The sequence below is a fragment of the Berghia stephanieae genome, chromosome 12 (genome assembly GCF_034508935.2).
Source record: "Berghia stephanieae isolate SIO BIC M18660-M18661 chromosome 12, UCSD_Bste_1.3, whole genome shotgun sequence".
NCBI lineage: Eukaryota > Metazoa > Mollusca > Gastropoda > Nudibranchia > Aeolidiidae > Berghia > Berghia stephanieae.
Genome location: NC_088371.1, coordinates 21,680,622 through 21,708,039, shown reverse-complemented (window position 1 = coordinate 21,708,039; position 27,418 = coordinate 21,680,622). Strand labels below are relative to the sequence as shown.

At 37.1% G+C, this 27,418-nt stretch overlaps 1 protein-coding gene and 1 long non-coding RNA gene across 4 annotated transcripts in view; one reads left to right on the top strand and one right to left on the bottom strand.

The window, feature by feature from the left end:
* The window catches only part of LOC144958243 (uncharacterized), a 177,202-nt gene that overhangs the window by 10,340 nt on the left and 139,444 nt on the right, over window positions 1-27,418 (bottom strand). For all 3 annotated transcript variants that reach the window (XM_078890085.1, XM_078890086.1, XM_078890084.1), the window contains 4 exons: window positions 3,247-4,038; window positions 1,811-2,059; window positions 912-1,129; window positions 236-368 (listed from right to left, as the gene is read on the bottom strand). In XM_078890085.1, the coding sequence (XP_078746211.1) occupies window positions 236-368; window positions 912-1,129; window positions 1,811-2,059; window positions 3,247-4,038 (1,392 nt within the window). The remainder of the gene's footprint in view (window positions 1-235; window positions 369-911; window positions 1,130-1,810; window positions 2,060-3,246; window positions 4,039-27,418) is intronic.
* Window positions 10,335-24,411, top strand: LOC144958244 (uncharacterized). Its single transcript, XR_013642385.1, has 3 exons — window positions 10,335-10,474; window positions 15,890-16,013; window positions 24,276-24,411. It is a non-coding gene; the product is annotated as an uncharacterized LOC144958244 (long non-coding RNA).

The window sequence follows — 27,418 nt, the reverse complement described above, 5'->3', positions numbered from 1 at the left end:
CTGAGTTATCAAAAACTCCACATTGTAACAAACTTTAGCATTAAACCTTGAGCTTTTATATAGCACAGCATCCAAAAATTCATGTAACTATTAATTCTTCACCAGATCAGGTTTATGTTTCTCTGTGGCGTAGAAGGCAACTCAACAAGGTCATTCTAAGCTTAAAGGGGCTTTTTTGCACTTATCCTAATGAAAAAAAAACCCCCAAAAGACCCAGGCAAATGAGTAGTAATACCTTTGAGATGGTGTTTGAATTTAAATGCCTTGGAACATTCTGGACACTTGAACTTCCTCAAGTCGGTGGATTCGGAATGGCTGATCATGTGACGTTGGAGACGGTATACATTGGCAAACGTCTTCTGACATACCTGAAATGAGGATTTTGGAAATTATTGCAATTTGCTCAGTACATTTCACCACACACAAGGAAGGCTATGTGTGTCAGATGTGAATCAAGGATCAATGTTATTTTAATGCCATTCAATTCTTTCTAAAATTGAGCTATCGGGACCGCCAGATAGAAAGTGAAGAATGTTAAAATCAAGGAGGTGAACAGTCATTATTGTGGTATACTTGTGGATTACATTTCATTACGCATATTCAGGGTTGCTAATTCAGGAAGGAAACATTTACTGGAAATTTTATGCAAACACATTGACCAACTCCTTTCTGAGCGCTGAATTACAGTATAAAGACATTATGTACTGACTTTTATTTTCCGTTTAGCAGGTGATTGGAAAATATACTGGTTTATAATATACTGAATTTTATAAATATTCAGAAAATTGGCCTTTTTGCATATTGTATCCTTTTTTGTTTTGCCAGTCATCGGCAGGTACTTGACTAAGCCCCATAAAATCTCTATAATACAAAAAAATGATTTGTCGTTTAAGTCTACTTTCAATACTTACTGTGCAAGATTGAGAGGTCGGTGAATGCAAAGCGAGATGTTTGTCAAGGTGCGATTTGAGCAGGAAGGTCTGTTCACACTTGGGGCATTGGTACCGAACAGGTTTGTCTGGGTGAGCAGCTCGCATGTGGTCCCGCAGTAATGTGGCACGAAGGAAGGTAGAGGGGCAGTAGATGCATTGCAGGATGTGCTCCTCCTCCACAGGGTACAAGGATGAATCTGAGAAGTTGGCAGGAAAGTTGTATGTTGTATTTTTTAATTCAGAAAATTGAGTGGAGCAGGCACTTATGTTGGTAACAACAAGAGATGAAGTGAGTAGAAAAGGGCACTTTTCTACTCACTTCATCTCTTGTATTTTTTAAAACTTTTAATTAATCTGTGCCAATTTTTATTTAATAATTTATCAACATTTGATATTTCTTTTATTTATTACCGAATTATGTTGTATTACAGAATTATAATTTCCACAGAAGGATCAATAAAGTATATCTTATCTTATCTTATCTTGACGAAATCGAAGCATGAAATGATGTATGAATGAAAACATAAACATGAATGAATGAACGGTTAAACTAGCTAATTGAGTAGAATTTAGAAGCAACGCAAATAGTAATCTCTCACTGCTATATAAATACTCCTACTGTAAATGACAAACATTTTTTCATTTGTAAAATCAAAGGTGGGGAGGGAGGAAGGGAGAGAGAGAGAGAGAGAGAGAGAGAGAGAGAGAGAGGGAGGGAGGGAGGGAGGGAGAGAGAGAGAGAGAGAGAGAGAGAGAGAGAGAGAGAGAGAGAGAGAGAGAGAGAGAGAGAGAGAGAGGAGGGGGGGGGGGGGCTAGAGCGCAATTTGACTAAACCATAGAGGGGAGGGGATGGGGGAGAGAGAACAAATATCACTTACCATTTCCACCATTGTCTTTATCCGAAAGAGCTTCAGGAAAAGTAACTGCGGTAGTTTTGTTGTGATGCTTGATAATTTCTGCTATTAGCTCCCTTTGATCCTTCTCGCGAGTTTGTGATGATGTTAATGAATCTCTTACGGTCTCGTGAGATGTGTCGCGTGTTTGGTCCTCGCTCGTTCCTGGTGTGTTGGAATGTTGGAGTGAGAAGTTGACTGGCTCCCCCTCTCGTGTCAATGAGTTCGATGAATCTATGAAACAAAAAATTGAGAGATTAAAAAAAAGTAATAAAAGAAAGAGGGGAAAAAACGAAATATAAGAATATGTAATTAATTACGTACTCCAGTGGCGCAATTAGACCAATCCATGGAAGGGTAGGAGGCGGGGGGTGGGGGGGGGGGAGAGAGAGAGAGAGAGAGAGAGAGAGAGAGAGAGAGAGAGAGAGAGAGAGAGAGAGAAGGGGGTTGCTCATGATCCAATTTAGGCGAGGCGAGCAGATGTGGTGTAGAACATGGTTTTCTTTCAATCTAATAATATTATACTGTTACTGCTAAGAAGTACTTCTTTGTTTTTTGGGGGCTTTTTTTATTTTTTAAAATTTTGGCGCCCCAAAACCCGCTTTAGTGAATTTTCCCCGCCATATTATATTTCGTGAGCAGAAATGTAATAGGTGGGGAGGGGCGAAAAACATTCTGAAGAGAGAGGGGGGGGGGGGGGGGATCTGTATCTGTTACTATCACATTTTATGTCGTGAGCAGCATTTAAGACAAAATTACACAAACATCTAAATAAATCGGCTTCTACATAGAATATTGAAATTGCTTCTTAAGTCATTTATATATATTTCTTCGTTTGTTTCTACTCAGTTCATTACTTAAGTAAATATTCAGGCGACAGTGGTAGTAAGTAAGAGGGTTTATTGTCAAATCAATCTCGTTTGAAAACGATTATCATCATCATCATCATTATTATTATTATTATTATTATTATTATTATTATTATATATTATTATTATTATTATTATTATTATTATTATTATTATTATATTTATTATTATTATTATTATTATTATTATATTATTATTATTATTATTATTATTATTATTATTATTATTATTATTATTAATATTATATTATCATTATTATTACCATTATCATTATTATTATTATTATTATTATTATTATTATTATTATTATTATTATTATTATTATTATTATTATTATTATTATTATTATTATTATTATTATTTCTATCTTCTCAATATAACGATGAATTCAGTACCATTTTTTCCGACTCTCATGCAAATGCAAACTGAAGTAGACACAATATATTGTTTTTAAAAAAATAATAATAAAAAAATAAAAACGATCCTCAATCTAACCTGGTGCCATAGTACAGAACTAAAGAATTGTATAAAATATAAACCATCCATTCTTACCTTTTTCACTAGTACCGCTTGGTGGTCTGGTATGTTCCTCCGAAACTTCTAAAGAATGCCCACTACTTATAACTTTCTCATCATCGGACTGCAGACGATCTCCCCTGAACTTTTTCACCGAGTCAGCTCGTGACAAAGTCTCATCCTCATTATTCTCCTCTGCTTTCCTCTTCTCACCCCTATCTCCTATCTCCTTGGCCTCCACAACTTCCTCCTCCTCCTTCTCCTCCTCTTGTTTCCGCTGCTGCTGCTGCTGTTGTTGTGTCTCTTGTTGCATTGGAATTATACTGCTGACGTCACGAGCGTCGTTGTCGATATCGATAGGACCCTTCTGCCGGTTACCATGGAAACTTGGGACATTGCTGCATTTTGATTGGTTGTGGGAGGAGACGTTGGGGGAAGAAGAAGAAGATGACGATGTTGAGGGTGTCGTGATGTTGTTGTTATTGTTATTGATGTTGATGGTGGTGGCGAGGTCGCAACCGGTGGTTGCGGTCGGGGTACTATTGGTGTTGGTTATGGTTGTAGTAGATGCAAAAGGTTGAGGGGGCTTGACTATGTTAACGTTTTGGCTTGTTGTGTTGGAGGAGTTTGGTGTGTAATCGGCTGTGGTGGTGGTGGTGGTGGTGGTGGGGTTCCTGTTGCTGTGATAATGAAGTGCTGTGGCATATCGATCCGTAGCACTACTCCCGTTACTGATCGGGTCTTCATCAACGTCTGTCATAGACGGCAAGACTCCTGGTATGGGGGGAAGGGCGGCGCCTTCGCTAACCTTGTGATCGTTTGACGTATCTGGTGGAGAAGAAACCAAATCAAATCGTTCATTTTTTTATTATTTTTTTTTAAATCCATTTTGTTGAAATCAGTTCGTCGCTACGTTATCCTATCTTATTTAAATTTTATGATAATCATTATTTTTATACTACGAGGGCCCTGGGGAGTGGAGGTCTTTTTTCTTCAATAATACGATCGTAATCTTAAATTAAAATTAAAATTTCTCCGATCCTCTTGCTCAATTTTTATTTTTATTTTTTATATTTATTTTTTGGAATTAGATTAATCAATCAAATGTCAAAGACATTTCAAGACTAGAAAAAAAATGTAAAATTTAAGACTTTCAATTTTCATTTTTCATTTTTTATTCTGAAAGGAATTCTTAAATGTAAAGGTTTGGTTTTAAAAAAAAACAACAAACAAACAAAACAAGAAAAAAAACCCACGAAACCTAACCATTTATTCATTTATTTATTCATTTATTCATTTTTTTGGCAAATGGGGGACCACTTCAATCGACCATTATTCAAAGTAAAAGTTCTGTGGTCAAAATGAAGATGTTTTAAACGAAGGTAGTATGTAGAGTGACAATGGATATGTTCTTTGATTTCATGCACCAAAAGGTCTACCAGGATATCTCATCATACTTTTAGAGTCTGCCATATCAAAATAGCCTTGGGCTACTGGGCTTGGCTCTACAGCTATATGAAGTGATCCTTAACCAGGGGAAAAACAAACCCCAACCGGAAGTTAGTGTGTGGCGTATATCGAGCTGCTTGCTATACGGATCCCGTCCAGGTATATATATATATATATATATATATATATATAATATATATATATATATAATATATATATATATATATATAATATATATATATAATATATATTATTTTATTTATTTTTTATTTATTTTTTTTTTAAAAGAGAAGGAGAAGGAGGGGATCTGATAGTAGATAGGTAAAACAACACTGAAAGAATCATAATTTGCATGTTACAGCTTAAGTTAATTTCTCACCAGAAAGATCACTTTGGTTTATAACTTGTATCATAAATGATATCATGGTTGCAAGAACAACAGGCCTACCTACCTATCACCTTATAGACCATATGTTTATCATAAATAAAAACAATACGACAAAACGTTTGAACCTGTCTAGAGCAAACACTCGACTCAAGCCGATGGCCTGCCCCTCAGCCTTTTGTTGTGGCGAATCGTTTGGGTGTTTGGTTTAGACCGTTCCAATTTGCAAGTGAGAAGCAAAGGCAGATGAAGAGGCATTTCGATTCGGTCTAGGTAATCGAGTAAGTGGAGGTAAGATACCCATAAATACATAAGGTATGAACAATCATATTATATCGATTCCACTCCTACAGTCTGGGATTAAATTGTTTAGAGTGAAACCGCGAAAATGTTAAATTTTTAAGTCAAAATGGGTGGAATTGCATAATTTGATTGTATTGCAACATTGCAACACACACAGAGATGCGCAATGAAAGTGTTCTTTTGAACTTAAATTAAATTGATGAGTTAGACAAAATCATTGTATATAAACAATGCCGATTCTACATATATATCATAATATGGGGTTAGATTGACGAATGGATGGATAGATGGATGGATTGACGGGCTGGATGAATGGGTGGCTGTCTATTGTGGACGAAGGATGAAGTGATGGACAGGCAAATGAAAGGGTAAAATACGAGATACACAAGCTCTCTCTCTCTCTCTCTCTCTCTCTCTCTCTCTCTCTCTCTCTCTCTCTCTCTCTCTCTCTCTCTCTCTCTCTCTCTCTCTCTCTCTCTCTCTCTCTCTCTCTCTCTTCAGGCCTAAATTAACAGTAGCAGAGACAATAATTGTAAGGTGGGTGGGGGAAAAAATGAGGTATAATGTGGAAGATAATAATAATATGAAAGTTATGAATGAACTCCTGGCGTGCTACTGTTGTGGTCTGTGAGTGTATGGAGAGGGGGGGGGGGGAGAGAACGTTTTGGTTCCATCGGAAAGAATGAGGTATATATATATATAGAACATTGAGAAGTTATGAATGAAATGCTACTGTTGTGGTGTTTATATATGGGTGGGAAAGGGAGGGGGGGGGGGGGGGGGGTGTGGAAGAGAACAGGTTTAGGTTCCAGGGAGGAAAGAATGAGAAGGTGTGGTGTTGTTTGACTTGGTTGTGTCTGGAATCCTTCCCGTTTGCTATACCTACCTACGTCTACCGTGGGAATAACTTGTTTGGATGGATTTGATGGGCGAGGAGATTATAATATTGTAGCAGCAGGCGGAATAAAGCGTCACCACGTGTCAGCAGGTGGGTTAATACGTGAATCATCTTCACCATGCGGTATGAGGTCGACAAGGATAGTATGGATCAAAGCGCGCGCACTCACACGCAGAGAGAGAGAGGGAGGGAGGATGAGAGAGAGAGAGAGAGAGAGAGAGAGACAGAGAGAGAGAGAGTGAAAGAGACAGAGAGAGAGTGAGAGAGAGAGAGAGAGAGAAAGAGAGAGAGAGAGAGAGAGAGAGAGAGAGAGAGAGAGAGATGCAGGCTCGAAGAGGTTGATTTGAGGTTTGTAAGATGTTCCATCCAAAGTTATCTGACAAGGAACATCAGTAATAATAATCATTTTGAGCGTAGGAGTGAAATGTTCCGAGTCCTAAAATCAAAATGTTCTATCCACCCTGATCGATCAACTCTCAATATAAAACGATATTTGATGATGAAGAAAGCAAGTAAATCACCCCCCCCCCCCCCCCCCCAAAAAAAAAAAATCCTTTTCTCTCTCTCCAATCCCCCATTTCCAAAAACGTGAACCAAAGTGAAATTATATTATGTAATCCAATCAAAAATCCTAAAAACAATTGAAAAATATATATATCCTCCTCCACCACCTCTTCAACTTCTTTTTCCTCTTCAACTTCTTTTTCCTCTTCGTCCTCCTCCTCCACTACTACTACTTCTACTACTACTACTACTACTACTACTACTACTACTACTACTACTACTACTACTACCACTACTACTACTACTACTACTACTAACTCACTACTACTACTACTACTACTATACTACTACTACTACTAACTACTACACTACTACATACTACTACTACTACTACTACTACTACTACTAAACTACTACCACTACTTACTACTACTACTACTACTACTACTACTACTACTACTACTACTACTACTACTACTACTACTACTACTACTACTACTACTACTACTACTACTACTACTACTACTACTACTACTACTACTACTAACTACTACTACTACCTACTACACATACTACTACTACTACTACTACTACACTACTACTACTACTACTACATACTACTACTAACTACTACTACTACTTACTACTACTACTACTACTACTACCTACTACTACTACTACTACTACTTACTACTACTACTACTACTACTACTACCACTAAACTACTCTACTACACTAAACTATCTACTACCTACTACTACTACTACTACTATATACTATCTACTACATACTACTACTAATCACTAGAGAATTCAAGCTCGATTGAAGACATTCTTATTCGACAGGCTATTCTTTGATATATTGTATAATTACGTTGTTACGTGTACTGATAGGGCTTAATGATTTAGTTAATCTATGTTATGCGCACAGAGCCCTCCTGATGAAGGGATGTTTGGCGCACTATAAATCTATACCATTATTATTACAACTACTACTACTACTACTACTACTACTACTACTACTACTACTACATACTACTACTAACTATAAACTACTAACTACTAACTACTACTACTACTACTACTAATAATAATAATAATAATAATAATAATAAAATAATAATAATAATAATAATAATAATAATAATAATAATAATAATAGTAATAATAATAATAATAATAATAATAATAATAATAATAATAATAATACTTTGTACAGGTGAGCAGGAGTGCAGGGCCAAACTTTGATTACAAATAATATAATATTATCTAGGTCTAGTAAGGAAACATTCACAACAAAATCTAATTATAACGTTGCAGATTATCAGGGGCACGCCCATTAGTCTTACACCTTTAAAACATTCTTAATAAAATGACAACAACAACAAAATTTAAAAAAATAATAAATAAATAACTTAATAAATCTGGAGACGAATCCTATCAGATGAATGCGGGGAATCAGTAGTAACTTTTACAATTATCAAAACAGCATGTACAGAAGAAGAAGGTAAAAAAAAAAAAAGAAAAAAAGAAGTATTGTGAGATGCAAATAACAAATTGAGATGTGCTTCAGAATAAACACATATTATGAGTAAACGATAATATTAGCAGCATTAGACTAATTTAAAGTTAGTAACGCCCTAACTTCAAAAAAGAAAACGATAATTACGTATGATTACATATACTCCCCACCCTCACCAACCCGTAAATAAACAACTTGAAATTAAAAACAAACTTTCAAAGCAAAGCGCGGCGGCCGCGCCTTTAATCTTTCTACTCCCCCCCCCCCCCTTCCCCCCACCCCCCTCTACAAACACACACACACACACACACACACACACACACACACACACACACACACACTTCCAAACATCGCACCTTCAAATTCGATTCAACGCGATACTACAACTAGAACTTAGAACTAGATAGACAAGAATACGTTCTCCAATCTTGATGTAGTTTTGTTTCTCTCGGCGTGACACCTCCCCGTCTGTAAATGAAAGCCAGATGCTTCTCACTCACAAACATCACCGTCACTTCCCAAACTCAAATGCTCACCTTTAGCAGTTTTATCGTGATACAGACACAACCCCCCCCCCCCCCCCCCCCCCCCCCCACGTTTTTTTCATGATTGGCTTACGTTACCCAGAGCTGCCAACCGAAATGAGTAGACGGTTAATTTGTTCGATTTTGTGATGTATTTATATGCGATTTTATTGATTGTCTCATTGCCTCGAGAAGGGTTTTGAGCCTGAAACGTTTCGTGTTCGGTATTTCGTTCTCTTTTGTTATATTCTCTAAGCTGTTATATTCCACTTTGCTTCTTACTTTTTTACAGTCCACAGCTTCTAACACTATCACTATCACTAGGAATGGCTGAAGTGGGGATACAATTTGAAAATGCTGTGCAACGAACGTTATTATAGCGTCATTCTTGCTAAACATGACAATATAATTAATTCAAAAATGACCAAATGTCTAATCATTATCAATGTATGAACGGCGGATGAATTTCACAAGATTCAAGGAACCTTGAATCGCCTCATTGTTACTATACTGTCCACTTGGTGAATATACCAAAATTTTGAGCTATTGATGCTATGCGCTTATCTATAATAAAAAAAAAAATAAAAAAAACAAACAAAAAAAAAAAAAAAAACTCATAACATCCGCCAGCCAACGTACCAACACACACTCACACAAACAATGTGTAATTTCCAACGTTTATAATAGTCTGATTCATATATAATTTAGTGAGAACTACTCATAAAATGGATGGCTAAAAAACAATAACAAACACTTGGGTGACGTCAATGCTGTTCTATCTATAACTAGATAAAGTAATCTAAGACGGTATATATAGCTTGAGAAAAAAATTCAAGGTCGCTGTAAGAGGACTAAAAGGTGGTGACATAAGATCGATCCTGATGGATGTTAATATTTTCATTAAAATATAAAAAAAAAAGCTTACGTTGATCGTCTGATGGAATGCTGCCATCTAGTGGAGTCCCTCTGCTGATGTTGTGGCTATGCTTTAATCACTTTATTCCGTGAAATTTGAATAGTTCGATCACGACCCGCCGCTGCGTTGTGTGACCTTGAGCAAGTCAGCTCGCCCTAGCTCAATTTGCGGCGCTGCCTTGGAATTGACTCTAGAAACAAATTTCCCCCATGAGATGAATAAAGGAATTTTTCTTCTTTTTAATTATAAAGAGAAGTTACTCATTCACCCGTAGGATTTTTCAATTACGGCGTTTTAGTATAGAGTTGGCAGTTCACATTTTTACCTACCTTCGTTCTCACAGCGCATGTACGTTAGATAGAAGATAATAATAAGAATAATATGATGCGGTGGTGGTAGGTAGTGCATTTCAAGGTTGGATGGATGGAGTAAAGATGCGCAAACATTTCATTCTTCAAATCACCACAGGCAGGCAGGCAGGCAGCAGGCACCACCGAGCACTTACTCTAGATGGAACCCCACGTAGGCATGCATTCGACCCAATTCCCACACTTTCAAGGTGGGAAAAATGAAAATGAGAGTAATGATACGTCTATCTTTTTGAATATTATATAATATATAAACCAAACCGGTTGTGAAAGATAATAAATTAAAATGAAACTGAAACATATTGCATATTATAAAAGCGCAGGCATCATAACCGTGATGATGATGATGATGATGATGATGATGATCTCAACGTCGACGAATGACAATAAGTTTAGGTAAAGAGACTTTTCATAAAATGTAAACGTTTAAAATAAGATGATAAAAAAATTTCCCATGTTCCGATCTGACTCATTGGCAGGATAGCCATTATGTTAAATGGGTAACCCCCCCCCTCTCTCTCTCTCTCTCTCTCTCTCTCTCTCTCTCTCTCTCTCTCTCTCTCTCCCCCCCCCCTCCTCTCTCTCTCTCTCTCTCTCTCTCTCTCTCTCTCTCTCTCTCTCTCTCTTTCTTTCTCGTTCTACTTTTACAGGTCAATTAATACACAGGGATTACTGCCAATTAAGACTGGGCAGGGTGGAATAACTGGGAAGTAAATCGTGAGTACAGGTTGGCTTTAACCAACAAGCCAAACAACCATAAACATTACGCTCAACAGAGACAGTGAGATTAAAATGATGGTAGGTTCCAAGTTGTCGAGCAATCCACGCGTTAACGTTGTACTAAGTACACTGGTCAAAACATTGCATAGTTCAGAATTTCATTTTCTTGGATGGGACATTACCCAGACCTGCCAACTTGTAAATTTTGAATAAGGAGTGAAAATCGTGGTCCTGGTTAATGAAGTTAATAATTTAAGAAAAATCAACTACTTACTCTAACAAGGATTAAATAACATTTCAAAATAATTCTTAAAATTGGCACCAATGTTCATTTTAAATAAGTTTTAATGACTCGTGCAGTTCTGAAATTGGAGCCAAAATTCCGTAATTTATACGAATGTTTAGAATGTTTTGTAATAGAAGGCAGGTCTGACCACTCTACCACCTGTAAACTCATCAATACAAACCAACCCCTCAAAAAAACATATTATTAGACCTGCCTGCTTGAAATTGGAAATATTCGTATTTTTTTAAAACATAGTATACACTTAACTTACATTTAAAGATTACAGGCGTGTCCTCAGTGCGTTAAAATAATGCTTTAAACTCCTTTAAATACCAGCTCTGGCACCAGAACATCATTTTCATGCCGTTTTATTGAGTTAAAGATCTTAATAATGTATAGTACTGCGGTTGGTACCAAAAAAATCGCAATATTACGAAATTTTCGTAGCTTTAGGCAGGTCTATATTTGTATTATGTCTCCTTTTTTTATTTAAAAAAAAATATATTCAGCACCTTCAACGATTTTCGAAGGGATAACGAAATACATTTTTAAAAATAAAAATAATATAAAGAATTGATGAAATTTGATCCCTGATGAGTAAGCCATTTTCCCCTGGGTTTATTTACATGTGCATCGGGGTAGCCAGGCGTGAGCTTGGGATGGAGGAAGGAGGATGGGAAGTTATTTACAACAGACATAAAGGCAGCAACATACAAGCGCAATTCAGACCAAACCCCACAAGGTATAATTGTAAGGTGAACGAGTACCTCCAGAAATTTAGACCTGCCAAACGCAACTAATATTATAATAATATCTGTAAATGTGACCCAACCGTCTCAAGAAGGTATTATGTTGGATTGAATAGGACCCTAAAAAGTGACTTTGCACTTAAAATGGCAGGAAAGGCAAAAATGAGGGGGGGGGTTCCCCTTTGCAATTTAAGAAAGTTTATTTGTTCTGCTCCTTGGTAAAGAATAGAAAACTGATCCAAGGTTACATTTTTCTGACTATAAATTCAATATACGGCAACTAGTCCATCCAAAAATAATACCGCTTTGAGACGGTGCTGCAATCCCTCAATCTGTCATATAAACACAAAGAAATGAAATACAAAAGGAACAAATAAACACACACACTAAAACAAAACAAAACAAACAAAAAAAAAATAATCAAACCAACAGGTGTGATAGAGGTTGGCGGGGGAGGGAAGAAGATAGTGCTGTCAAACACCAAAGACGCCATAGAAGTCCATGTCAGAGACCTTACAGTTACAGTGGTAAATGCCTCTAACTAGTCCAGCAAGAACGATTCGTGTCAGTGTGAACAGCATCAGCAACAAAGCCCAATCTAACCAAGTGGCCATCATTTGGCACGTATAGAATTAGTCAAGGTCAGTGTAGTTTACTATCAAATAAAAGAGGCAATTATTAGGCTAAGAGAGTTTTGTGTCCGGAGCTGTCAACCCTAAAAGACAGACATATAATATAATATGCCAACCCTAAATTACAAAGGGCAATTTTCTTTTTCAAACATATCATCATAAATTTGTTGTCGGCCTTGCATTTGTCATTATACTTTTATTTCCGGCACTTCATCGACATGTGATCGTACAAAGTGATCATCCAAATGAAATGTGAAATTGGGAGTTCCTTGTTTGGAATAAAAAGGTGTATGGACATTATGAAATTGCTACCACTCAGCCACCTCCCAATTTTGAAGAAAAAAAAACCGGCTTTGCGCTTGTTTTAAAAATAGAAAAACGACTCATATTTATTATAATGTTGTTTTTTTTTTTTTTTAATGAATTAAGATAAATTAATGACAAGAGCGCACCAGTGAGTCCACCGACAATTGTGTCTACCAATATATATATAATACCAGCGAATTTCAACTACCCAGCTCATAGTATAGTTATCACAAAGTAAATAGAAATAAAGCATTGCAATGAATACAATAATATAAGAATACAAAAGATAACTTGATGATAGACGTATTATGAATCACAAGGAGTGGGGCGGTGGAGGGGGCATTTTCAAACAAAAAGCTGTTTGGCGTGGAGTTGCTCACCCCAATGAACAGTGACCACAATACTGTTATACTCTGAAAAACAGTGAGAAACCCATAGACCTCCCATCATAACTACCGTAGTACCTCATGCCCGGTCTCCATCCACCCACTTAAAACCCATCCACCCAAAAGATAAGAGAGAAAAAAGGTATTGTAAACAAGTTAAAGCTCGTATTTCTATCAAAGTACCACTACATTCTAGACACTAATAATACAACCTGACAAGTAAATCATCACTACGGCATATTCACACAAACATAAAAAAAAAAGAGAAAGAAAATAAAATAATATAAGGTAGAAAGAAAGGTAACGAAGTGAAGAAAACTAAATATAAGAAGAAGAAAAAAAAAAACAACAAAAATCCTCGTCTGCCTTGACCATCTACACTAAGTGCCACCCCCTCTCCAGAGGGGGTTAGCCAAGCCATACCTCAAACTACCTCGATGTTTAACACGTGTTAGACACGAGTAAACCGATACGAAACATTAGGACAAAGTGATAGATCCTGCTAGACACCTTTAAACCTCTCATTTGCCCATTTCCTCTCGGGGAAAACAAAATCACAAGCATATAAACAATCATTCACAGCCAAATTCCTCTTGTATTTTTTTCTTTTTTCCCTTTTTTTATTTTGAAAGTGCCAACTAATCACAAAAACAAACGCCGTACTTCAGAATTCCAGACTGTCACGGTTCTCTAACGTCGAACTCGTCCATCAATCCATTCATATCATAAACATCCAAACCCAGCAAGCCAATCACCTGTTTGATGCCGTCATCCGGTGTGTGACGCTGACCAATCAGAGTCTGACATGCCTACAAATCATAATAATATTCGGCCATTTTGGAATTGCAGTTTTTATTGTCACTAATGTACTCATTTTCGATACCTAAGATGGGATGAGACGCTGGAAACAGCTAGCATAGCATGGCATGGCATGGCAGCAAGGTAGAAAAGTAAGGTGTAGCAGATAGAAATAAAAGAAAACGAGGGTAAGTAAGTAAATCTATCGGGGAAAGAAGCAAGAGATTGTGATAGAAATACAAGTAGCTAATCTCCCAGGCAGATCTACGCGCCATGGGGTCAGGATACGCCCTTGACGGCTCATTAACTCTTCTAGAACCTGGTCCTAAATCCTTATCTTTTTTCCATCACTCCTAATCTAATCTACTTACAATCTATGCATAAAGCATCAAGGTAGATAGATACAACACAACAGAAAAAACAAAAAGAATATCTAAAATAAAATAAAAACGAGAGAAAGGGAAATTGGAATCTTCATGCTGGTAAAACTGAAGACATAGTAAAAGTGAATTCTTTACGCAAGAAAACAAAATAATGAAGGAGTAAGTATAGGAAGCGAGGACGAGAGATGCATGCGCACAACCAACATGACGTTCTCTCTCTAATAACTTTTCCGCCTATGGGTGACGTCCAATCAAGGGACGCTACTCTTCCGCTAATATCATTCCCTATAGTCCAAGTTCATAAACACGGATGCTACTTTACTTAACAAGTAACTTTTAAACAAATATTCAAGTTATATAAGTAAACAATAAAATAACAAGCAACCCAAGAAACCGAAAATAATTACCAGCACAAGGCAACAATAATGTTTTTTTTTTTTTAAAGGGCCCTTAACCATAGATAAGTAGGTAATCGACTCTTATACTGATCACTCTCCTATCACGATCGTTTGCAATACGAGTAAGAGACGTAAACACGAGAATGTTTGAAATAGAGAGTGGACAAGATAATACAGGAGGTTACAATAACAAATCGGATACGGCTGGAGACGGGCGGGATGATGAGTAGTGGGTAGTAGTTGATGAAAGACGAATGAAGGCAAATGGGGACTCGCTAGGTTTTGTTTTCATTTCATTCCAACTCAGGTGTACTCACTAATTCACGTGTCTCGGGATTTAGGGATGAAATGAAATAGAGATGGGTGGGGCAATTTCTGCTGATATTAAAGTAAGGATGCATATCCGATATTTCGCTTCCATTGTTGCGTTTAAACAAACAATACTTTTTTTATCTTTAAAAAAAATCAACTCAACAACAACGACATACGTCAGTTGTAAGATTTCAAAAAGCCGCCGGAAAAAGGGCACCCCTGCTGATGGTTTACCCAGTCTGATTGCGAAGAAAGAAAAAAAAAGTAACAAATAATTGTAATAAAGCATAGCTCACGACTTACCGTAACCCCTAATGGCAGTTTGGCAAAGTTAACTAGATAATGTGGTGACATTCTTAACTCCCTGACTTCCTAAATAAGTGACAACAAACATTATAAGCCTTAATAATCGACATCAATAGGAACCAGGATGTATTTCAAGCTTGTTTCCTTAGTCCCACGTTTTCGAGAGAAAGAAGGTATTTGATCATTTGGAAGATTGTAAGATGTAAATGAATGACAGCAGGACGCAAATTTAACTTTCTCGTAAAAGGCTCAAAACGTCACGTGACGGTCTATTAGATAATCAAGAATGGTGCGTTGAAAAAATAGTTTCGATATCCAGGAAAGTTATTCCTTCTTAAAGTCGTTTGTTCTCTCTCTCTCTCTCTCTCTCTCTCTCTCTCTCTCTCTCTCTCTCTCTCTCTCTCTCTCTCTCTGTGTGTCTCTCTCTCTCTCTCTCTCTCTCTCTCTCTCTCTCTCTCTCTCTCTCTCTCTCTCTCTCTCTTCTTTTGTTTTTTTTTCCTCGGCATGGTAGTTATGATTTTTTATTTCCATTTAGACATGTTGTTTGCACACTGTATGTTGCGCGATGTGCCTAAGATCAAAGAATTCTTCGATGCCAGCTGAGCAACGGACAAATCCGAACACAAGGAAAGTTCTTGTGGAGACGACATTCCTCTCAGGTAGAAATTTGATAACTGAATGGTCTGTTTATCTATTCATTTATTTGTTTATCGATATATTCCAGTATATAATTTATTTATTCATGTGTGCATTTCACACACACACACACACACACACACACACACACACACACACAATCCCAATTTTCAGAATCTGCGAAGTTGGAATTTTTGGTCAAGCAGCAGATGTCGTAAGCAGGTCATCGTTTTAATGCTAAGTTTTCCAGGGGACAAAAAAGACGTTGTTAAACATCCGTGATGATTCCCTGAGAACAGATCAAGGGCCTCCCCTCCACACCGCATAATATCTCTCTCTCACACACACACAGACACCATCATCATCATCATCATCACCGGCACCATTCATCCGTATCATCCATTATTATCGTATCCTATTTTCTCATGGCTTACGTGTACATACATAAGCCACACGTGGTAAGAGAAATTCAAATGGGGTGATGGCGGTGGAGATGTGGAAAGAAAGGAAAGGGGGGGGGGGGGGGTGAGGGGAATGGAATAAAAACCAAACAAAAACAAACCAAAAAAAAAAAAAAATCAACATTACGTACGATTTTCCGAACGGGAAAAACAGAAAACCGCATTTAAAATTTTGAAGTCTTAAGGTAATTTTCCTATTTATTGAGAACCGTCAACGTCGCCGTCGTCGTCGTCTTACGACCGTCTTCTGCTATTTCACACACGCCCCACTTTGTCTTGTTGAAAAAGCAAGCGACGGTCGTAATGCGATGACGGTTTATTTACGGTACGGTTAGAGTGTTTATGCCTTTAAACTATTACCTTTTTTTGTTTTGTTTTTTTTTTTTTTTTCACTTTTTCACGCTTGTCTGAATCGGAATCTTTCTCCGTAACCGTGAGTGAGAGATAGATAGTTAACCATTAGTTTTGACGTGAGTATTCTGGAATCGCTGAGAGATAAGACAAAGTGTCCTTTTCTCATTATTATCTCTAGTTCAAGTTCTCTCCCTCTCTCCCCCGTTATCTCACCATCTTCCTTATCTTTATAACCCATTTATTATCGCCGCGTTCAATTTTACCGACACGCTATTTGTTTTTACGATACATCTGACAACTCCGTTGTTTTGAGGTTACGTTGTTTTAAGAAATTGTGATCAAGGGGATAATTTGGAAAAGTGTTGAATATATACCGTGTGTGTGTGTGTGTGTGTTTATGAGATAGATAGATAGATAGATAGATAGATAGATAGATAGATAGATAGATAGATAGATAGATAGATAGATAGATAGATAGATAGATAGATAGATAGATAGATAGATAGATAGATAGATAGATAGATAGATAGATAGATAGATAGATAGATAGATAGATAGATAGATAGATAGATAGATAGATAGATAGATAGATAAGATAGATAGATAGATAGATAGATAGATAGATAGATAGATAGATAGATAGATAGATAGATAGATAGATAGATAGATAGATAGATAGATAGATAGATAGATAGATAGATAGATAGATAGATAGATAGATAGATAGATAGATAGATAGATTCGAAAAGAAGCTGTCATTAATCATTATGTTATTTAAATTGGTTTCCCTACACAAAACAAAACATCGAATATTAAAAGACAATTTAAGATTGTTGACGCTTTACTACTGTTTCGTGAGAGATGATAAGGCCTTTATATAAATATGGCTTGTCTTGTATTATTTTTAATCCCAAGAACTGATGAGAAGAAAGAATACAATTTTTTTAAAATAAAAAAAACCCCAACTAATTACAGATATTTACAATAAATATAATATCCGGGACTTGTGATTACGTAATCAACATCCTGTTCGGAACAGTTCCAGGGTCATACCTACACCATCGTACTCGTAGCACAACCAATCATCGTCATCCTTTCTCCAGTCTATTATTCCAAACACAGTTTCTGTCTGTATGTGAAACAAGACACCGATTCAACTACTTATCCTCCATATTTATGGCACAACTACTTCACCGTAGCATAATATAAAGGCCAGTAAGTAAACCAATATATTATGATATATCTCAATATATAGAAGGAACGAAGTTGACGTCATTCAACTCTTTGTTATAAATTTTAAACAGCCTCTCTCTTAGTGATTAATTCTCAGTAAATTATATTGATCCCACTATAAACGGTAAAGGTTACGTACGCACAGTTCTGTGTGATGGCCATGTTTAATTTGGCTAACGGATGTTGTGAGTATTTTACCTAAACGTATAGCATCAAAAAGGGCACACAAAAATATCGTGGTTATTTTCGGTATCCTGTTGTCAGTCTGTCTGCCCGTCAGTCGGTCAAAATCATCCATACCCTTCATCAAACAAGGTAAACACAAATATGTACATGGAAACACAAGCCCCCCAACTCTCCATCCATCCATCTATCCATCCAGTCTCGTTTTCCCACGGTTTCCTTCCCTTTCCCAACTTCCCTAGAACATCATTTCCTTCCGCATGCGGTTTTCCTGGAATAAGGAAGAAGAACAAGCGCTAGCTAGCTAAGCGTCGATTTCGTAAGAACGTCAATAAAATTGAGTGGAACGACATACCTCTAAATCATAAACACAGCCATTAATAATCATAACCATAGTCATAATGCAAACAATATTATAAATGCACATCAGACAGACTACAGACATCTATAACTACGCTCATGTCGTTAAATGGATATAAAGATGACACTACGTCTCTATCACACCAACCATTACACAGAATACTCACGTTCTGTAAAAAACAAAACAACCCCCCCCCCCCCCCCCCCCCCAAAAAAAAAAAAAAACACATATTTTAAAATCTTGACCAGAAAATTCGTCTTTCGTCTATCGATCGATTAAAATAATCCCTATCTTGGCCAAAAATCTCAAACCTGGGACTTGCGAAGTCAAAAGTCAGCATGCAAACATTTTTGTGATAAATTAATCTTCCAAAAATTGGAATCACACTGAGTAGGCTGAAGGTACAATAAAAATTACGCATTATCTTGTACGTTAATAATTATTTTAAAAACCCACACACACAACAAAAAAAAAAACATTTAAAAAAAATAAATAAATAGATAAACAAAAGAAACCAAAAACAAAGTCACATAACTGATGAGAGACTTTAAAAGATTGGGTGATACAAGAGTTGTGTATGCTGTTGGGAGGACTGCGGATAACGTAAAATTAAACGAATATTTGTACTAAATTCTACGTATTATGTAGATAATATACGTCGTAGACGTGAAAACTTTCCAGGTCCACAATAGATTTCAATTTTCACGTTATGTTTTATGAACGTCAAATTTTGTATTAGCATTCCATTATCTTTACTTCATCCATTTTTTTTTAACTTTATTTTTTTTTTAAGTTTCAAATCTAAAATTCTTTTATTTTCACACCTTTGTCTTTAGTTGAGACAAACGAGAAAACCAAATAGTAATAAATTATTCAATTTAAACAAAGACAAGAACTCGTTTGTTTCAGAAAATAATATGACGTAGACGCGTTGTATTATTGCACCAATAAATCATAGGCGGAAAAAATGACAACCAACAAAATTAGCCAAATCTGGAACCGCGTGTATGAATTGATGAGAAGAATAAACCAAGTTGTAATATGATTGTTATTATTTTTTTATTTTTTTTTAAGGAATGTGTATCGCATAGGTGCATGGTTTTTCAATTCGAATCGTTTGAAAAACGGTTCTACTCTTTGTCGCTTTCAAAATTTGAATGAATGTCTCTCGGATTTGAAATAATAAAAAACACGAGATGTAGTTAATCATTGCGTGAGTAAGTAATATTCCTATTTAAAACGCACGTGCATTGTACGAACGAAAACAAAGACTGGCGCCTTCGTACATTGGATCTTTTTTTTTTTAATGCTTATAGTATAGATACTCATAAATAAGACACTTTCTTTTTCGCTTTGTTATGTTTGTTTGTAATCATGATGATATGCTTTTGAGATAGGTTACACGAGGCCTATTTAAGTGAGAGTCTGTGAGTGCGTGTTTGTGCACGCGCACGCGCGTGCGCACTCGGTGTGTGTGTGAGTGTCTGTATGTTTTGTTTTTTTTTTTTGCACTTTTTGTTGCATTTATGTCTGTTTGCGTATAATATTATGCTGCAACCAAATGAACAATTGCCTTCATGGACAATAAAGATATTATTATTATTATTATTATTATTATTATTATTATTATTATTATTATTATTATTATTATTATTATTATTATTATTATTATTATTATTATTATTATTATTATTATTTATTTATTTATTTATTTATTTATTTATTTATTTATTTATTTTATTTTTCAATAATTAACATTCTTTTCCTGTTTCTATTTTTTAAAGGTGGGGTGGAAATGGGGGGGGGGGGGGGGGATTTTCACTCCACCCCGATTCAAATGGCGAAAGCAATAAGCTAAAGCGTCGGCTTACTAAGCATGCCACATTTTTGGCGGGAAATTGAGCGCATTGCGTGAGTAACGCAGCAGATTCCGATGAAATGTATGTTCTCAAGCTAGACTATACTACGATCAGGGCATGCATGGGACGCTATGAGATGATAACGATAACAAACGAACGTGTTTACAATCACTCCTCGACCCGATTTGCACGTTTGCACGTCGTTACCTGCGCAATCGCGCGGTCAAGGTAACATCATCACAGTAGGGTATGATGATGATGAGACGCAACAAGGAAACGAGAAATAAGTAAAAAGAAGTATAGTAACAACAAAGTAACAACAAGCCCTATCTCCATCTCGGATTCCTTGCTTCACTTTCTCAGTTCTGTCGATGCCATGATGCATGGGAAGGAATTCTTTGAGGTTTGATATTTATTTTCGTTAAGAAACAGAAATGCCATTCCCTGCAGAAGTTAGCGGCAACTTTGAACACGTATCGTTATTTCGAAACGTCGAAAACTCGAAACGATAACACCTTTACTTTCCATTTCACAAACACGTAAGGAGTTTATTATTGTAAAAATAATAATATTATTAAGATTTCTTTTGATAAATCACGTGACTAGCGTGGCAGCTTACGTGATGAGAATGGTCGGTGGTCCACTTTTCTTGGGATCATGTAGGTTCAAATGCGTTGGATCCTACGTGTACATATTTGCAGGTCTGACAACCGAACTCAATTATGGCCTTGGTGTAACATTGTTGTAATAGACGATATTTTCCGTTGGTTTTAGAGTCTATGACAACAATGAGACCATAACAGTCTGGGTTATCAGACCTGCGAATAGGTACGCGTAGTTTGAATCCCGATGCTGCATATCATTTCTAACATTAAACATAAATAAATAAATAAATAAATAAATAAATAAATAAATAAATAAATAATCTGCTAACAAACAACATGTCTATCTATCATGCAGTTGGCAGCTTGGCTTTCTCCCCTTTTCGCCCCCCACCATTCATATCAAAACAATATACAGGTTGCTATGATTGCAGCCCCCATATCGGTGTTTGGTACCATCTGGATGTCATTATCACAAAGACTGAATGGCTGGGAACTTTGCTTGTAGTAGTAGTAATAGGTAGGTGCCCGTAGTGCGTACCCACCCCACCCACTGTTCGAGTGGTACCAGTGGTACTGCATGAAGAATCCACAAGGTGTGAGGGGTGTGTCTACAAGATATGAAGTGAATAGAAAAGTGCCAGAAGACAATAGAGAATAAAATTTTTTCGCGGCGGTGGTGGGGTTTGAACCTGCGACCTTATTGGTACGACAACTCCGCCTGGCAGGTGAGAGTGTGGCTCTACCGTGTGAGCTATCCACGAACACAAAAATATTCGTTTCAAACTCAAAGTCATTACTAGATCCCTCTCTCACCCACTTCTTGAGACCGCCGATTCGTTCGTACACCACCATCGCGAATAATATTGACCAGCAGTTAAGCTTAAGCCAATATTCTCAACACAAACATATAACATAGAAACGATTGAGACATTGAGTATGCTCCGGTGTATGGGGTGAATTTTTAATTCAGAAAAGTGAGTGGAGCAGGCACTTATGTTGGTAACAACAAGATATGAAGTGAATAGAAAAGTGCCAGAAGACAATAGAGAATAAAAAAATTTTTTGTGTGTTTTTTTTGGGTGTGTCTATAGTGTCTACTACATCATCCCCAAGTTATATGCACTAAACTACCATCTCTACCTGGGTGTTGTTCTCACGGGAGCGTCAGAGAGGCAAAACACTTATTAAGGTGTAAAGGGGGAAAATGGGGGATGGGGGGGGGGGGGGGTAAACATGTGGGAACGAGGGAATTGACAAGAATTGCTCCGGGTAACAAACCGCATTTTCTGGGGGAGTGGAGAGAGAGAGAGAGAGAGAGAGAGAGAGAGAGAGAGAGAGAGAGAGAGAGAGAGAGAGAGAGAGGGTGGGGGGGGGGGGATTTCCGCTTTTTTTTCAGTGGACAAAGATGCAATAATATGGAAATCAAATCAATTTTTGTTTTCAAAAATCGACAGTACAGTACTTATATTATATGAAATGAAATTCGGTGCCATGTAATATAAAACTATGATCCAGTTGGCATGTCATAGCTAGGTATGGAAAAGTAAGGTCAGCAGTGTGTGTGTGTGTGTGTGTGTGTGTGTGTGTGTGTGTGAGAGAGAGTCAGTGTGTGTGTGTTGTAATATTAATGTGTGTTGAAGTGAGGACGATATCGCCTCAGGGGGTGGGTGGTGTGTCAGAATGAGTACAAAATCTGAAGGTGATTACAGCTACATGCATACAGGTGAAGGCGGGAAACTCAACTCGGAACAATTATTTATGACGGGAATTAACAGACACCAACCATGTGGAATTTTTGGATGAATTGAAAAATAAGAATTAAGGAAACGCTGCATCGAAGGATGGGGTAGGCTTTGTGGGTGAGAAGAAAAGAATGGATAGTACTAATAGTTGGGAAGAACTCTAGCATAGAGAATACAGGACTCCTTAGTCTGTGAACTCTAGTGAGAGTGTTTACAGAACGAAGAAAGAAGGGAGGAATGGCGGGAGGGGGGGGGGGGGGTAAATTGTGTGGCGAGGGAGGTGAGAGAATTGGTGAGTATGGAGAAGAGAGAGATAGAAAGAAAGAGAGAGAGAGAGAGAGAGAGAGAGAGAGAGAGAGAGAGAGAGAGAGAGAGAGAGAGAGCGCAAGACTTGTACATATGGATACAGAATATTTATATGCTAAGGCGCAAGATGTATAAATGAAACAGTGTCAGACAATTCAAAAAGGCACCAGTGTCCGAACCCGAATTTGTTACATGCAATGGCACAATTGGCGGGATTTATTACATGATTGCATTATTAGAGCAAAAAAGAACAAACTGGCGCTTATGTAACACGCTGTGCTTCGGTGATAATTTAAAATAAATTCAGAAAAGAAAAAAAATACGCTGCTGACAATCACAGGCAGGACAAAGGTAGCTAGTTACTCTGAACAGCTTTCTTCCCTTCCTTTCCCTCAGACTTTTTTCCAAGTCATCATCTAACTTTACGGTAGCATCAACTGTACATATAACATGCACGTGCAAAAAAAAAAAAAAAGAAGAAAGAAAGAAAGAAAGAATGACAGAAAGAAAGAATGAAAGAAAAAAAAAGACAGAAAGAAAAAGGCAGCAAGCGGTTGCGGTGAGAGGTTCGAGGTAGAAGAGGTTACGCCCAAGACTCCAGCAATGTACGCATGTCAAGGGATGAGTAGGGATCCCAGAACGACAATTAATCACAGGTCAACAGACAGGTATGCCCAAATAAAATTCGCTTCCTCTCTTTCTCGTTACCCCCTTTGGGAATTGCTGGCCATCAGCACCACCACCAGCATACCTTGCTTGGTACGGATGGATATATACATAAATTCAGGTACTACCCCATCCACCTTCATAACATGCAATTATCCTGGAAAAGAAATGAGCCCAGTGATTCCGTGAAACTTGGGTTGAAATACACATAAATACATATATAAATAAAAATCCGCACCCTGTTACCTTCGCGTTGAATTCATTAACCATGTTATCCCCGCCCTTGACTCTCTCTCTCTCTCTCTCTCTCTCTCTCTCTCTCTCTCTCTCTCTATCTATCTATCTATCTATCTATCTATCTATCTATCTATCTATCTATCTATCTATCTATCTATCTATCTATGAGCGTCATGCCCACAAAACGCCTGCAATAATGAATGGAAATATGAGTGCCCGAGTGATTGTCTGGTATTCCATCCACCTTATCGCCCCCATCAAGTTTCTTCTTATTACAGTCTCTTGTGGACACGACGACGACGAAGACCAGTGATAGAACTGTGTTACTTCTCCATTTTCTTGGCCACAAAATCAGAAAGACTTAGATGGAAGGTTTCCAGGAATCCAGTGAAATAGCAAGTCTAATGATATGACATCAGGCATCGAAACCGAAGAAAAAAATATATAAGAAAAACAAACCAAAAAAAAAATAAAAAAAACTAATGCCCTTAAGTATGTAAATACACTTTGTAAAGACGTAATCCTAACTTGGAGACTGGTCTAAATTGATAAAAGGAATTTGAGATGCTTTCATCAATTTCCCTAAAAAAATATCCCTGCTTAAAAATCTAGATTTGGATTTATTTTTTTTTAAGAAAGAAAATAAAAACAAAAAACAATCAAAATAACAACAAGCACCTTCTCCCAAAAGACAACAAACAATCAAGCAAATAAATCCAAATTGGGATTATTACCTTTGTTAATTGACCCTTGCTTTGTCAGCGCTGATTTGCTTGTTCTTCTGATATTTTTTGAAAAATTTTTGTTTTTGTTTGTTTGATTGTTTTTGGGTTTTTTTTAATTATTATTTTTGCAAGCAAGACATGGTAGCTTGCATGTCATGGACAATTTATTTATCCAAACGTTAAAAACGAATCAGTTAGCTGGTTGGAGATTCTATCCGTCCCAGGAGACAACTCGAGAGAGATACCGGAAACATTACACAATGCTAATCCTACCCAAGCCGTTTCTGACATGCGCGAAGGGTCACATCTGACACAAGGGAAAGTGAGATAAAAGAGGCTGTCGTAATTAAAGGTAGGAATGCCGAGAAGACGTAGGTATACCGTACCGTATATCATAACTAGAACTATTTTGTCGCATTCTGATTTGTCCTCGGGAGAAATTTAATTTAACATCGATCAATTTAAGGAATGACCTTTCAACTTTTCAAAAAGTATCTTCAAAGCCTCAGATTTTACAGACTCATCAAGCATCAGAATTGATGGAAATCCCCCTAAGGAATGCAAGAATGCTATGCTACACTCTGCTCGGGTTTTGAGGCTGAAGGTAGGTATCTAATGCTAATACAATACTAGTCAGGTGTGAGGTCATCAAGGGGTTTGGCTTGAATCTAAATGGTCCGTGGCCACCACGGAGGTGCTGAAAAGCTGATTCAGATGGACCATGAAGTAAGTTCCATGTTATACAATATAAGCAATGTGAGGAGGAACTTGTCACAACTTGAAGGATGGGATTAAAACAATGCACTCTATAGTTTGCTATGGGATACAAACCAAAATAGGATTGCACTGGTACTATGGCCACAAATTTCATCACCTTAATTTTTCGTCTCGTTATAAGTGGACCGGAAGTAAGGTGAAATGCGTGGCATTGTAATGGAGAAAAAGAGGGAATCACAAATCATGACGTATTGGGTAACGTGTCAATGATAAGAGTGGACTAAGTAGAACTACAGTCAGGCAATACTAGTCAACTCATTACTCCCTCTATACCACTTATCAATGTCGATGACTATATCTAGATTCAGACAACTCTCGAAGTCGAAGAAAAGAACGACTTTATTTATAATTATAAAATAACCTAATTCGTGTATATCGAAGTCGAAGTCCACGAAAATTCTTTTGCAACCCAAAAACATCCGATTTTCAACTCAAAATTTTGTTGTACTTTCAGGATCTAATTCTTCTTATCTTAATTCCATCTAGGGACTTCAATGTCACAAATACTAATAATTTTTAACCATTATAACAACTACCATCACCAGGTGTCTCCACAAATCAAAAGCACCAATAAAAAACTTTAAAAGAGAAAGATTAGTAGGAGAAAATAGAAAGAAAAGAAAGAAAGAAAGATAAAAGATAAACAGAATAACAAGTCCCCGACGGGAAAAACAATATGATGATTTAAAATTGCCTGAAATAATAGAAGAATAAGATAGGCCATCTCACCATTCCCTGAAAAATGGCCAAGTGAGAACGTGATACAACAAGGTATTTTACTTGTTTACCTGTTCTGGAGGATTCGGTAAGCTTTTTCAGTGTTTCGCGGGTCACGGTTTCACCTTCCCTGTCACGTTTTCATTTTGATTCCAGCCTTGATTTTTCTAATGGAATTATTATTGTGTTTACAATACATTAAATGAAATAATAATATAAATTTGACGATGATGGCGACGATGACGGTGATGATGGTCGTGAAATCTTATCGTCATCGTGTGACGAGTGTCTAAGGAGGAAACAGATTGCTATATATTATGTGCGTGTGCGTGTGTGTGTGTGTGTGTGTGTGTGTGTGTGTGTGTGTGTGTGTGGATGATAGGATGGAGATAAAGCACCTATGGAATTATACACAATGCTTTGTTAGGCTTATCTCGACGACTTCAGACTTCCGTTTGATAAACTAAACAACTGTCAGAAGGTAATTTCTTTATCGGAAAACACCTCCCTTAAACATTTAAAAAGGAATAAATATAAGAACATACCCGCTCCCCCCCCCCCCCCCCCCCCCCCCCCCCCCAAGGCAAGAAAGAAAGAAAAAAAGATAAAAATTAGCAAGCACCATGTATGTAATATCAAGCTACCTCTAATTTATATAACTTCCTGTTTTTACCAATCCTAATACACACACCCACACACACACACACACACACACACACACACACACACACGCATACACTCTCTTACTCACACAAACACACAAACCCATACCCAATCAACATATGGTGTACTTGGTGGTTCATCAAAAGCTTGATGAATACGGAGGTCAGACATTTTTTTAAAAACAAATGCTTTATGGGACATTTTCTTGTAGGTAATTTTAATTTGGTTTTTAAAAAAGATAGCCTTCATTCCAGTCACTCGATCATGCATCTGTTTGCAGACTGGCTGCTGTCTTCGTTCGAGCAGGGATCTCGAAAGAAAATGCACGGGACTCTCTCTCTCTCTCTCTCTCTCTCTCTCTCTCTCTCTCTCTCTCTCTCTCTCACACACACACACACACACACACACTTTTTTTTCTCTTTTTTCTTTCTTCCATTCGATTTTTCTCTCCCCTTTCCCTCTTCCTCTTCCTCAGAATCTAAGGCATAATCATTAACCAGATCAAACAGATGCAAGTGTCGTGAGTGAGAGTAAGAACT